Source organism: Raphanus sativus, chromosome 2 (assembly GCF_000801105.2).
Source record: "Raphanus sativus cultivar WK10039 chromosome 2, ASM80110v3, whole genome shotgun sequence".
Lineage (NCBI taxonomy): Eukaryota > Viridiplantae > Streptophyta > Magnoliopsida > Brassicales > Brassicaceae > Raphanus > Raphanus sativus.
The window spans coordinates 8,837,056-8,852,613 of NC_079512.1; the positions used below are offsets into that span (position 1 = coordinate 8,837,056).

General features: G+C 30.4%; 1 protein-coding gene across 1 annotated transcript; it reads right to left on the reverse strand.

Moving 5' to 3' along the window:
• Positions 1–11,412: 11,412 nt before the first annotated feature.
• Positions 11,413–12,836, reverse strand: LOC108833096 (uncharacterized). Its single transcript, XM_018606543.2, has 2 exons — positions 12,437–12,836; positions 11,413–12,339 (listed from the first exon to the last, which is right to left on the reverse strand). Exons 1-2 carry the CDS (start codon positions 12,585–12,587, stop codon positions 11,663–11,665), a joined length of 828 nt encoding a protein of 275 aa, XP_018462045.2. The 5' UTR covers positions 12,588–12,836; the 3' UTR covers positions 11,413–11,662.
• Between the last annotated feature and the right edge of the window lie 2,722 nt (positions 12,837–15,558).

The following is a 15,558-nucleotide window of genomic DNA, read 5'->3' on the forward strand; positions in this document are numbered from 1 at the left end:
ATCGGGTTCGGATATTTAAATTTTGAAAGAAAAAATCAAATTTTTCGTTGTTCAATTTTTTTTGTATTTAAAATATATATTTAACTTAATGGTTCTTTAATTTTTAATAAATTAAATGACTAATAGATTTGGAAAATTTAAAACTAAAAACACTAATTTAGTTATTGTTTTGAAATTTTGAATACAATTTTTGTTAATGAACGAAACAAGAAACTTGACATATATTTCAAGTGAGTAACAATCCATAATTATATGTATACATTATCTAATCTTAAACTTTGTGTAGTATCAATATAAATTTGAATAAAATAAAAGAAATAAATTAGAAATATAAGGTTAAAAATGCATATATTCAGTTATCTTCGGATATCTATTCGAATTCGGTCGGGTTAGATATCGAATCTTTCTTAATTCAATATCCGTTCGAATGTTTTGCTGCTTCAGTTTGGGTCTTTTGGGTTGGGTTCAAATGCGGTTTCGGATGCCGGGTAAAATGCCCAGACCTAAAGTTACCACTTTTTTTCCTTCATCGAGATTTTTTTGTCTTTTTTTCTTTTGGAAATGCATTGAAACAAAAAACGTAACTGGTATCAAGTTTTACAAGGATTTTTTAACTGAAATGTCCATACAATATTTTTCTATCCTCGGCCCACAACGTTTAATTCATAACAAACTAAATTTTGTAAATCCAATTTTATAACACTAACTAGATTTTGATCCGCCCTTTAAAGGGCGGATATATTTTTTTTTAATTTAATTTTCATATTTGTGTTTTTTTGTGATTATATTTTTATTTTTCTTTGTAATCATATTTGTGTTCTAATATTAATCAAAATATATTTCACTAAATAATAACATTTTAAAAATTGATTCGGTATACGCTCGGTTAGGAATGGGTTACTGGTCGAACTCGCCAACCCGCGGGTTTTAATTTTGTTTTGGTCAAATATGACCCGCACAACCCGCAAACAAATAATTTGTACCGGCACCCGCTCCATTTAATTTTGCGGTTATCCGTGAGTTATAATTTCTTTTTAAATAATTATTTAATTTAATTATTATAAAAATATAAAATATATTTAATTAAAAAGTATATTTTTAAAATTTCAAAATGGTTTTTTAAATTACCATACTTTTAAAAAAGTGTTTACTTTTTTCTTTTTATTTTTTTAAATATTTTTCGAGTCGGAGGATATCCGCAATCCAAAATCTACTAACCCGCATCCACTCGAAATAAAATACTCATAACCCGTATCCATAAATCAATTTTTCAAATAATTGAACCAAATTTGTAATCCGCCCACAATTGATCCTTTAGATCCATAGTAGAAGAAGAAATAGCCTATGTTCGTGTCGGTGGTGGTTATTAGTCCGTAGTTATAGGTGGTTATTAGGAAAACTGATGTGGTGGTTATTAGGCGAAGTGATGTGTTGGTTACGTATATATTTTCATTATATACAGTTATCACATCAAAAGGTAGGTATTATGGAAAATAATTGTTGGACACAACCTTTATCAACTGGTCAAACAGCAAAATTAATAAAATAGATAGTGTAAATTATATAAAGGACATTTTTGTTAAATCCGTGTATTATTTTTTTTAGTTGCAAAAATGTATCGCAATCTTTTTTTATTAAATATCAGATCAAAATTTAAATTTTCACAATATTCATTTGTACCATAAATTTATACTGAAAAATTAAATAAATTACGTAAAATTTTAAAACGATATAACTATTAAAATTTAAGAGTCTGGTCATCGTAATGAAAAAAAAACGTCAAATTTTTTGAAAATAGATAACATAAAAATATCCGTGCTTTTAAATGGCAGATAAAATTCTTGTTTTCTTTTATTATAAAAGACTTTGAGAATACTGATGAAAATGCAATACTTTGATAAATAGATTTCGTGAACAAATCACGTGTAATCAGTTAACTAATAATAACAGAAGACTTTAGAAGAATGTGAAAGTCAATTACTAAAAAAATAGAATAGCACAAAATTTTTAGTGATTTTTGTAAAATGATGAAATCATGAAACAAATAACTCCAGACTTTTGAAAACTTGCAAGTATTGTTGTAAAATCCTAAATTAATAACATCAAATTTTAGCATATTCTTGAAAAATTTTATTAACACCAAAATAATAATGAAACTTAAATATTTGAAAGTGTTTATAAATATTCTATCCAATAACACTCCTTATGAGTATAATAGCCTTTTGATGTTCTTGATAGAGGCTTATTGCATTAGCATTGTCAATGTATATCATGTCTAGCTTTTTTCTTCCTTTGGAGATTTGAGATTTGTGGAAGATTAGCAAACGCTACTGCACGATTCTGGTGGAGTTCGGATCTACGAAAACGAGGTATATAATAACACCATGGAAAGAACTTTGTAGTCCAAAAAATGAATGAGGTATAAGTTTCAGATTGATTCACGAATTTAATTATGAAAATTAATTAAATTTCCCGATTCTTTTCTCGCAAGAGTGATGTGAGGAAAGTATTATCACCAAACCTCGCCTTTCCGAACGACAAATAAAAAAAAATCTCCATCTTATTTTTGGACGAGGTTGATGGTAGCTAGGTCTTTACTAAGGAGGATCCTTTGGATTCATTCAACCCCTGCTAGACCAGCTCGATCAATTGTTCTGGTGGTAGATCCACATATGACAGTGAGAGAGTTACTTCATAGTTCTCCAAGAGAGTGGAGTGTTGAGATGATAGAAAACATTACTGTTCAAGAAGACATACCTCCCATTCAGAGTCTGATCTAATAGAGATAATATGTACATATGGAATTATACAAAGAATGGATTGTCCACGGTTAAATCCAGATATTAGGTTGCAAGGAACATTCTTTACAAAGAACAAGAGGATATGGTTTCAGAACCGAGTATCACTAAGTTAAAGGCTTATGCCTGAAAATTAAATGCTCCACCAAAAATCTGCCATCTTATATGGCAGTTGGTGTCTAACTATGTAGTGATTACATGGAATTTAACACGATGGCATATGTGTTGCAATAATCATTGTTTGCGATGGAAAACCTAACGAACCAGTCAATCATGCTATTTTAGAATGTCCACCTGCTTTGAAATTTTAGTTCTCGGCTCGACACCATCATGTCTGAGTATTTTCCCAACAATGATTGTGCATATCAACTTGGATTATTTGTTTTAGAGAAAGAACAAAATTCAAGATACAGAGCTAGATAATGACCATTATCCATGGATTATTTGGTATCTACGGAAAGCTCTTAACGAGAAACTGTTCCGAGGAATCACACGGGATCCACTTGAGTTGATTACATGGAAAGTAAATGCCATACATGGTTTGACGCAAACTAAAAAACCTCAGATTAGACTCAAAAATACACCAAACAAGGAATATACAAGTCCTAAACTTGAAATATTTGTTTGGTTAATGGATCATGCGCTACCAAAACACAATACAGTGGATATGGTTGGGTATGGATAGATGGATCATGAAATGAACAACTCTCAGGGTTGAGAAACAAAGAAAACCGTATATAATATTTGCACTCAGAACAGGAGGCGTTAATTTGGGAAATGGACACCATGCTTCAACATACGAATTTCCAACATTTTGAGACAGACTGCAAGGATATTATATCGATGATTCAGGACCCGAAAGCATTGCCGAGTTTCTCCACAGAACTAGGGGATGTAGCATTGCTTCAGAGAATATGTCCAGACTTCAAGATTTTTCATATATTCAAGAGAGCGGAATCGGACAGCAGATGGTATAGCTAAGATAGTTTGTACTTCTCATCACAGTTTAGGGGCTCAATTTTTTTTTGTATTTTTCTCCTTAAGAATCTGTATTATTTTAATTTGGTTTTAGAAAAGTGCACATTATTTCTCATTCTGAGTAGGGCTTTAAGTGGCATCGACCGGTCCTGCAAATGCAATTTCTTCTACGTAACCCTGGATATTCGGTTCTTGGTTTGGTTTCTGTTCGGTTCTTTGACTCTAGAGGTTTAAAATCCGTTCGGGTATTTAGAAAGTTTGGTTTGGTTTTGGTTAAGCTATTTTATTTTTCAGTGTGGTTTGGATAACAAATTTAGGAACCATTCGATTTCGGTTCCATTTTTTGGGTTAATTTAAGTTAAAAAGTTAAAAATGAGTTTTTCTATTTAAATATTAGATGTTTTGGAAATTTTAAACAAAAGTTCAGATAGTTCAGATAGTTTTAAGTATTTTGGATAGAAAATATTTTAGTAATTCGATTTTTGGGTATTTTGATTTATAAATAGAATTTCTAAATTATCAGATTATTTAAAACTAAATATACTTACTATTTATAAATATATAAACTATAATAAATATATTTGGATACTCATTCGATTCTCGGTTTGGATCCATTTTTTTGTTCCAGAGATATTTGGTCCACTAGTATAATTGATAGGATTCAAACCCAAATTGAACTTCGTTGTTAGTTTCGTTCGGTTCGATTCCGAATAAATGTGTTCATGCCTACTTTTACGTCTTAGAATGAACTTTTCAGTCAATTTTATCTCATGCATAAAAGCGATACCTTTAAATATGCAAGGTGGATCCGTCCTTATAATTTAGTCCCAGTAACGTAATCATAACATAAACAAATTTAAGTCTACATTAGGAATTTGGGGATGGTGGGAAGCCGTCTTAGGATATCATTGTTATGGCTAGTGACAATAAACTACAAAATTTTAAACTTGACCATTTTTTAAAATGAAATAAATTAACAATATATTTATGTAATACAAAAATTACCTTTTAAATTTTATAAACGACAAAATTTCTAAACTCGATCGACCCGGTGAATATTAGGTAAATAAACATATAAGATATCTTATATTAATTAAAATAGAAGTAATGACTTATTTGATGTGTGATTTTTTGTTTGGACTATTCTTTAGAAAATCATAACTTTAAATATGTGTATTTTTATTCAACTATACATTTTATTTCAAGCTAACATTAAAAAACTTAATTAATTAAAACCAGTAACTTTCCAATATTTTAGGGATTTCGTAAATAATCTTTAAACTATTTTAAACTATCTTTAAACTATTTTGATATTTTTCATTTAATATATATATATATATATATATATATATATTAAAAATCGAGATGTGTTTAAAAGGATTTTAACAAGATCTTAATTTTCAAAAATTATATGTAAATATTTTCACTAATTTTGTGAATAGTTTTGAAATATATTATACAATAATTAATATATTCAATTATATGTAAGTTTTGTGTACTTATTTTTTAAAATGTCTTAATAATTTTTTATTTTTAGACTCGAACCATGTTCAACTGCTTCAGTAGCACATGCTATTAGACGGCCATGTGGTATTAAATATTTCCAAATCGAATTTATCCCGTTTCCTTGTGGAACAATTTATAATAAATAAAAGATATTGTGGACTAATTATCATTTAAACTATAGCCATGATTTTCGCAAAGATATTTTGTCTTCAAATAAATTCAAAACTAATAAACTTGTGGAATACTGAAAGAATAAATACCAGATTTTGTGAAATATACCAACAATAAATCAATTAAATTGACATGTACAATCGGCCAAGGCAGTTATGATCTTTCCTACCATGATTTATAAAATATTTACACAATATATACACCTTGTCTATTTTGAAAACTATAGATACAACGATACAAACCGGATATTCTATGAAATAAATTGCATACAATATTTTTACTTTCTTACAATTTATAACTAATGTATCAAATTTTAAATCATACTAACTCATATTTGCCTAGTTTTCTATTTTTTATTCAGAAAATATATTTGCTAGATATTTTATACATAAATCTAATTATGCAAATGTTAGATTTGTTTATATGATGTCCAATAAATTTCAGTCATACAATTTATTGTAGAACACAAAAAGAAAATATTCAATGTAATTAAACACATTATTATTTCTCAAAATGTTATATTACACACATTGAAAATATATTTAATATTTAATACAATGAAAGATAAAAAAATGAAAATTGACCGAGCGGGTCAAAATATCTAGTTCGGTAATTATAAGCAAATAAAATTTTCAATATAGCACGAAAGACAGTAATAGCAAGAAGTTATTGAGATTTGAAAAATCTTGAAAATACTGTCTTTCCTCCAGAACTCCGAGCCAGAGTCTCAAGTATCTTTTGGCAATTATAGTGATATTTATGGATTATCATCATTACTAAAGTATACTTTTTTGGGGAGAATATGAGAGCTTAGAATAAATACTTGATTGATTAAAAAACTGAATCTGGTACATTAATAATTCACAGTTTTTTGTATATTCTAATTGAAAATTTTTAATAATGAAAAAAATATTTAAGGCAAACAAAAAGATTAAGCATATACAACAACTACTCTGGCGTGGCTAGATTAGATGCTTCATTGGTTAATGAACAAAAGAAAAAGATGCTTCATTGGTTAATGGCATGCTTCAGCAAAGCTATATGCAGCCACCTATTTAAATTGGAACTATTAATTATGAAACTCAAAGAAATTAATTTGAAGATTTGGTGGACTATTGGTTTTGTCAAAGAAAAGAAAAATAGAATTGTTAAATTATATTTAAAAAGGAATTACATATATTTTTTTATTTCTCATAGTTTTTTCAAATATAATCAATATTTATCATACTGATACAAAAAAATTAATACAAATTCTATACTAATACTAATACAAATTAATTTTTATAAAATTTCTAATTTCATTAAATATTTTTTAAGAAAAAATTATTTTTGCGCTTCGAAAACACAGTTCAATATAAAAGAATTAATAATTAATCTAACTTATAGGGTAAGGTCTGGGATATAGAACAGAAGAGGTGAAATTAGAGAAACCAAAACAAAGAATTTCAAGAAAATAAGACATTCCAGTGAGATTTATTAGAGAATATGTTGTTGTGATGATTGAAGTTGATAACAATCCATGTATGGAATATGACATAAAAAATCCTTTACATGTAAGGAATATGACATCAAAACTTCTTTGCATGTAAGGAATATCTTTAGATTTAAAAACCTCTGAAAATAAGCAAAAATATATAGAAAAAATGAGAAAGCAAATATTTAGAGAAAATTGGAAAAAAATAAGTAAAAATTTAGAGAAAACTGAAAAAAATAAGCAAGAACTTAAAGAAAATTGAAAATAATAAACAAAAACGAGGAAGATATATATATATGGACACCCGCTCAATCCAGTTCTAGTTTATGTTTATGATATCAAGCTTTGAAGTAATAAGATCTAAACTGCGTCAGTTCATTTCGATTTCGCTAACAGGAACGAACGGGGATTTCTTCAGGCGCTTCTTGCAGCTGGCTGCAGACTATCACCCTCCATATGAAGATCAGCGTGATCACGATGATCACGCTTCCTATAATGGCCCAGCCTCCCCCGGTGATTCCTCCAGAAACTTTAGGTGGAGTATCATTGACCGTCATCTGATCATTTAAAAGAGAAAACTGACAGAGTTTACAACTAAAACGTCAAATGTTTGATTGTTTTGTAGGGTGAATGCGACGAATCAGCCTTCCAAGAAGCAGTCAGAAGAGTTGTTGCTGACTTGGCTCACTGACAACAAGATTATTCCTAAATCCTAACTATATATTTAATTCTTATAATCATAGTTTATTTTCTCTTCTAATCTTACAACTTAATAATATACATATTAAATTAATGATTGATGTTATTTTTCTGTTTTGCTATGCTCGTGTTCGGCGGCTCATATCGTTTTCGATGGGCCTCTTCTTGTTCTTATTACCGTGGACTGGTTCAGCCATTCGTCGCTATTCCGTGAATCAATCTTGACCCATTGTTTCTGTCTATATATTTTATTGTTGCTAGCGTATATATAGTTTTGTAATAGGCAAAATTTATTTAGTAGAAGCTGGCTGATGTGAACTTTTCTTTAAAAATACATGTTGGTATCAGTTTTCAAAATTTGTAAACTATTTTGAAGAATTGTGTTTGTACAAATTGAAAGTTGTTACCCCCGAAATAAAAGTACTCCACATAATTTTTTTTAAAATGTTAAATTTGTTTTTCATAAAAAGTGTTCGCAAACTTTTGACCCCCAACATGAGATTCAAAGACACTTGAAGTCGACCGATATGCTCGAGCATAAACATATGTTCAAAAGTTACACTCTTAAAGTGGCTTATACTTCTGGAATGTGTGAGATTTCTTTCCACCGCAATAGAGCCATATCTTCTTCTACTCAACATTCTTGTTGCAGTAATGACTAATGAGGGTGGCTTACGTGATAGCTGAAACTTGCACAGTTAAATTTGAAATAGAAAATGTAACTTTTACAGAAGTGAAATAAAATCGAAAAAGACAGAAATTATGTAAAACCTGTTTTGATTTTGGAGTGGATCTTATGAAATGCTTCCTACATCCTTAAGTCGAAAGTCGCAAAGTTCATTTAGTAATCGGATACAAACAATATAACAACATAGTATGGCGAAATAACGTCTAACTTCTGAGTAAGAATAAGGACGCAGACGAAACCAAGGAACGGTCGAAGGCGAAATAGTCGAAGGATGGCTGAATAAGAAAATTCAAGCTAAGACGGTTTTGATGAGAAGCTTAGGTTCAAATGAGTAAAATAAACATAGATAAAGCATTAGAAATTATTTGGCAGGAGGATATAGTATGTATTTTTCTACCTAATTAGTTTACTCCAACATATATAATTATGACGAGATATGTTATCAAGTTATTATCTATACTATTAAAAGAAAATCATTCCCAAAAATCTACTTATACAAGGTCATTGAACCCTTTTATTAGAATACTAATATTTTAGTCTTACCTTAAATTTATACTAACAATATGTTACCATATATTTCTCTAACAATATTTACCTTAATCAATAACCAATATATCAATATTAATAAAATATACTATTCTATTAATTACTCCTACAATTTCGGTATCTAACAAACTAATTTTGTAAACAATCAAATTAATTATAAATTTATTCCTCTTATTGAATTAATCATCAAATAGACCTTGATCCACCCGACCGATAGGATATTTATTTTATGTTTTAGTTTTTTGTTTATATTAAACGATGTATTTGTAATATTTAAACATAAATTAAGATTGGAGATTAATCTTTGCAGCTATAATCTATATTATTAAAATTTTAATTAATATTCTGATATAAATTTTAAATTTCCTAATTAAAATAATATAGGGGTGGGTCATAATTTTTTCAATTCCAAAATCTTAGCATCCCTTAAAAAATAAAATAAATGTATATAGACATAAAATATATAAACATATTTGGAATTACAATTTCTATTAAAGTAAATTTGTCAAAGAAAAATAATCTTGGGATGTTGCTGTTTATTTGAATATCATTTTCATCTATAGTATTATTTAACGATCAAATATAATTATATATGAAAACTATAAAAATATTACTTACTATGTCGTTTATACATAATAATGATATGCAAAATTTTGATTGTTCAAAAATATTTTAAACTTATCATAAAATTAAGTTTTAGATCTAAAATAAATAAAAATACAAACTTATCATAGTTTATTAGTAACAAAAAATTAATATTGCCTTATCAATAAATTTTATTTTTTTCTATTACCAATGTTTGATTTTCTTCAAATAACAAAATTCTAATTTCATTAAATTCTGAATAACTAAAAGTTTTTTTTTGAATTTTATATAGTTTTATTATATTTTTTTGTTTTCAGCAGATCATAAAATATCGAATCGTAGGTTAAGTTAATGGGGGATTTTAGAATTATTAATTAAAACATTTCTATTAAATTTGAATTGGATTATATATAGGTCACCGAATCTATCGGTTCAACCATGGGTCTGGTAGGATATTAAAACACTCATTGGAAAGTCAAATATTATAATAGAACAACTTTAAAATTATTTGTTCTCAACAATAATTGTAAATTTTATCAAAATAATATAAAATCAGTGTTTTTAAAATGCGGATCAAAATCAAGTATCATTTATTGGTAATCTAAATTTTATGAAGTAAGTTGAACCCCAAAAAAAAGAGAAAAAATGTAATTTACTGAATTATTGTTACGCATTTTTAATAAACAGTGAATATTATTTATTGGTAATCTATAATTTAGGAAGTAAGTTGGAAACAACTAATATCATTTATTGGTAATCTCGATTTGAGGGTTAATCTATATTTGTATTTTTCTTTCAGTAATGTATATTATAAATCGTTTGACACATGTATAATTATATTTTGGTCATATCATTAATTTATATAATATTTTAAATACTTTTAACTGAATTATATTAGTACCCTTATTTCATGTGATATGTTTTTTTCTCTAAATATTTTAAATTGATTTTATAAAGAGTATTTATAACTAAAATTTGTTAACTAAGAATTTTTTTTAAAGTATTTAAAACCACATAAATCTATATTATTAAATTAGCTAAAAATCTGTCAAATAAATTTTTAAAATATAAATCTTATAAAATGCATATAAAATATAATGAGTAAGAGAGAGAGAATAAACATGTGCATTTGATCTTGAGGTCGAATACAAATTAGTTCCTATCGGGTCTGGATTTTTTAGCTCCTAGAAATTTAGACCCAACTAGCTATTTCAAAATTTTCAAGTACGTAATTGGTCAAAATACTTAAAACCTAAAAAAGATTCAAAATATCTGAAAATTCAAAAATACTCAAAACCCCAAAAATATTTGAAAATATTCAAATACCAAACTTCCCTCCCTTCCCCCAAATTTTACCCGAAATCTGACACATGAACAAAAATACACGCTCAAAATTTTACCCCAATACCCAAAATATATTTTTAAAATTTGAAATTTTATTCAAAACTCGAAACTATAAAATCAAACCCAAAACTTTAAAAAATATTTGTAATACAGAAAACATATTCGAAATACCCAAATGAGTATATCTAATATATACAAAACATTTTAGGTATTTTAGGTACCTGGTCGGGTCTCGAGCAGACCTAGACTCGAGTCGAGACCAGATCAAAACTCAAATCGAGACCTGCAGGTCCAAAAAATAACAAATAGGTATTTATATAATAGGTATTTATCTGGTTTCTCGGGTCTGGATAGTATATCAGGCCCCAAAATAGTTACACAATAAAGAGTATACATACAAAAATATTTCATAAAATAATCATATATAGTTTTAAATATATTCATTTTTCAATATAATACGACTTTGTAATATAAACATATAAAAATCTTAAATTATTTATTTATATTAAATTTTGTTTATATTCGAAAAAAGAGCGGATCAATATCTAGTTTCGCTTGAAAAAGATGTATACCAACTATTTTCTTCATTTTATCATACACACGATTAATCAAAGATGAGATTGCAACAAAAATTTGTCTTCAAACACAATATAATCCATGTTCTCAACCACAAATTCTCATCAGATTTACAAAACATGTACCAATAAACCAAAGATAACATCTTGCAGCCCTTTCACAAAGCAGTAAACATTCTCACGCACGCAGACGCAAACATTTAGATACCAACAAATGTCGAAAACTGTACAAGAAAACATAAAGACAAAATATAAACAGACGGTGGCCGCAAATATCATGCAGCCCTGTGCAGCAACATCAGAGACGAAGCACATGGTTCATAGCACTTTGAGGAACACTACCTGTTCTACCCAAGAACCTACGTTCTTCATTACACCCGCACTTTCCATTACCACCACCGGAGTTATGTGGTGGATCCCAGCCTCTCTGTGAAACTAACGGTGGCGATGGTGGTGGTCGCAGCCTACAAGTCAAGTAGTTAGGTGACTGAAGGTAAGAACTGTGGTGGTGATAGCTATGTGCTAGCGTGATGATTGGACTGCTCTGTACTTTATGCATTGGGTAAAGCCTGCTCAACTGGTAGCTACCAGTTTCAGGCATCTCAAGACCGTACCCATCTGGTGATGATTCTGATCTCGGAGAAGAACAAGCAGAGAGGGTGAAAGTAGGACGTGTTTTGATTGGTGCAGCACGAAGAGAAGGACTCTTGCGAAGAATGCCGTTGACTGCTTCGATGTAGCGTTGCTCTATCGTTTGTGGTGACGACTCGATAGGACCTAACTGATTCTCGAGAACCAATGGGTTCGCTGGGAACAAGAAGGTTCTGAGCTTCTCGTGACGGTTGTACTCATCCATCATGTGTTTGAGATCTTCGTCGGACTTTACGGAGACCAACGCGTCGAGATCTTCGGGGAGGATTTGGTATTTGAGTACGACGTCGTTCTCTGTTATTTCTGTGAGTTTCTTGGTGAGTTCTGAAAATTAAAAAAACTATATTTAACATTTTGATGATTTAAAAAAAAAAACATTTTGATGATTTGATTAGGGCAGGAGAAGAAGAGTCGTTTTTACCTGCGAATGTGATGTCTGGAGAGACGGCAATGACGCGAGTCTCTCCGCCGACGTATTTGAGAAGGCCGTCGGAAGGTCTAGGGAGGATTTTGCCACCAAAGCTGGTCATGAACTTCACTTTGGTCCTCGGCGATCTCTCTCCAACGGACATTCTTGCCGCCAGGATCTTTTTAGCGTTTTTTTTTTCTTGTTGGTAAAGTTAAATAGAAAATATCAAAGAAAACAAAGAAATGCAAATTGAAACCCCGATTAATATATTTAAAGAGATTGATGCTCTAGCCTCTTCCTTCTTCGGATTAATTAAAGATGTTGAGATTGATGTAGAAAATGCAATATTTTGTTGTTGATGAAGAAGAAGAAAAGAGGTTGATCAAATTGTAATTCGGGAATTTTTCAGAGTTTTTTCTACAAGAAAATAAAATTAAGGAAAAGAGGAATAAAAGAATATAAAGCAAGAAAATAGATGCAGGAGGTTTCGTTACCGTAAGATTATCTTACGAGTATTTTTAGATTGTTGGATTGTTGGCTAATTTAGGATTTTTTTTACTTTTCCTACTGAACGAACATCTGGCTACTAAGTTTGAGAACTAAAGAATGGGTGTAAATGAGTCGTTAAAAGAGCATCATTATCCCTAAAATCCCATTTGGGTTCTTTTTTTTTCCGTCTGATTTAAAAAATAATAATTAAAAACTAACCAATCACAAGTCGCCACTGTCGGTGGAACCTACGAACAATACAAAAACTCCAGCAAACTCGTCTCAAACTCGACTCTTGCAAAAGAGGAAGAAGAAATGAGTTTAACAAGATTGTGGGATTCACCTCTTAAGAACCCACTTAAGAGGTGGGGATAATGAGTTTCTAAAGTTTTACTACAAAGTTTAACATGATAACCAATGCAGCAATTGTATTAGGGAAAAAAGTACAATTGGAAAAAGCAGTTAAGAAACTCATAAGATATCTTTTCATCAGGTGTGAATTTTACAAAGCAGTGATAAAAAAATGATAAAAGCGACGATGTATTCTGATGAAATTCAGTCAGACAAACTAGTCAGACTACTCATGGCATCTGAGTTGGAATGAGCAGAAAACAACCCACTTCAGGTCATATGAATTTCCTTTCCAGGTAATCATGAGGATGAAAGGATTAGAAAATTGAATGTGAATCTTATGGCAAAAAAATTCAACAGTATAGTGAAAAGGTTTGACAAAGGACTATACAAGAATAATGGAAGATGTTAATCGAAATGCCATCCAATGAAGATCAAAGTCACTGGAAAAAAGACATGCAGTGTCATGAATGTGATGGATATTGGACACTTCAAGTCAGACTGTCCATGGTTTATAAAGAAGAGAGCTGAAATACCTAGAATGTAAAGGATTTGGGCATATAAAATCCGAATGTCCAAGTTTGCATAATGGAAAAGAGAAATCATTTTTTTTGCTTCAGTGATACTTAGTATGGAGATGACTAAAATGATCACCATACACTGATGAATTTTGTGGCATTAATGGGTTCAAAAAACTCATCATCCACAATAATACCACAAATACTGAAAATGAAAGAGAAAGTATATGTCAAAACGAAGTATCGAGAATTGTATGATCAATGGGTCAAGCTGAGTCAATAAAATATATAACTTCTCAAGGATACAGTTATGTTTAAGGCTCAAGTCAACATTCTGTAGTAGATTCATAGTCACTAAAAGATAAAGGAAAAGAGGTGCCAGAATCCACATACATTGAAAAATTAGTTGAAGAAATTGCTCGTGATAAGGCTGAAAAAAGACTAAAGAACAAGCCTTGGAAGATCGAGTTACAAAGATGTGGAAATATTATGCTGAAGAGCAATCTAAATCAGCAGCCATGAGGGAGAGATGAACAACATTTTATAGCCAAAGGACTATGGATCATCGGGATTCAAAGGTCTTGAAGGAGATCATCGTAGGAATCCTCAAGTTGCCTTGTCAATCGCCTATCGCCTCCGGCCTTCAAAACCTAAATATCTCCTATTTTGGTTTTAGCCCTTTAAAAACTTAATTTTATTTATATATGGGATTTATATATCTTGCGTAAAGACCATAAGGAAGTGAGCGGAGAAAGAGAAAGCAGAATATTAGTGAGATTGGTTTGCAGTCTGTCGCTGAATTAGGGTTTGTTCTTAGGGTTGCGGATTTTTTTTTTGGCAGAGGAGGACCCAGTTGTGAAAGTGGTGAAGATAGATAAATATAATCTCTAAGTTGAGCATGACAACGAGGCGGAAGTGCGCCGGAAAGGAAAGAGCCGAAGGTTAGTTATGTCCTTTAGTCTTTCTGGTTCTTGTTTTCGCTTTGACTAGTCTCATCTGTTCGTATCTAGCCCGATAATTTGTCGCAGAGGAGATTCATGTTATTGAAGAGGTTAACGAGTGGCTACCCATTAGCTTCGACATGTCCATATGGGTACACCTTAAGATACAAGAACATTGAGAAAATGAAGGTTATTTGTAAGCATTATTTTCTTGGTCTGAGGAGAGAAAGCAGTGATTATCAGGAGATTCTTTGTTATCCTGATGAACTCGTGTAAGAATCCGATTTGATTCATATTTTTCTTTTCTTAATCTTTCCTTTTGTTAAAAAAAATCTGTTACTCTGATTCTATTCATTTTTGTTTCTCTTTCTCTTCCTTTTGTTTTTATTTTTGTTTCGGATATAGTCGAGAAGGATCATTGTTTTGTATAATTTTAAAATGTAATTCTAGTTAACAACTGTTGGAACCAATTTTGGCACTCCGATTAATGGGCCGAGATCAAAGCAGATGAGCCGAGAAGGAACAAGCCCACGACGGGATCAACGAGTTAAGAAGAGGTCGCAGTGATCCCGACGATCACGGAGTCAGTTACGAGGAAGGCGGAGTCGAGACTATAAAAGGAAGAATGAGATCAACACTGAAAACACAGCGAAAACCCTAGAGAGAGCACATCACACACACACATCGACCTCTTTTACTTTGTTTCGAGCTTGATCTTGTCCGATCTCTTTGTAGTATTCGATCTCATTTCCATTCCTTGTAATCGATCTCTTATTCAATAAAATTTCATATTTGTCAACCGATTTCCGATTACATCGTTGTGTTCTAAGGATAT

Coding starts and splice junctions, on each gene's coding strand:
- LOC108833096 (XM_018606543.2), bottom strand. CDS start 12,587: ATGTCCGTTGGAGAGAGATCGCCGAGGACCAAAGTGAAGTTCATGACC. Junction 12,340..12,436: donor TCCAGACATCACATTCGCAG/GTAAAAACGACT, acceptor TTTAATTTTCAG/AACTCACCAAGAAACTCACA.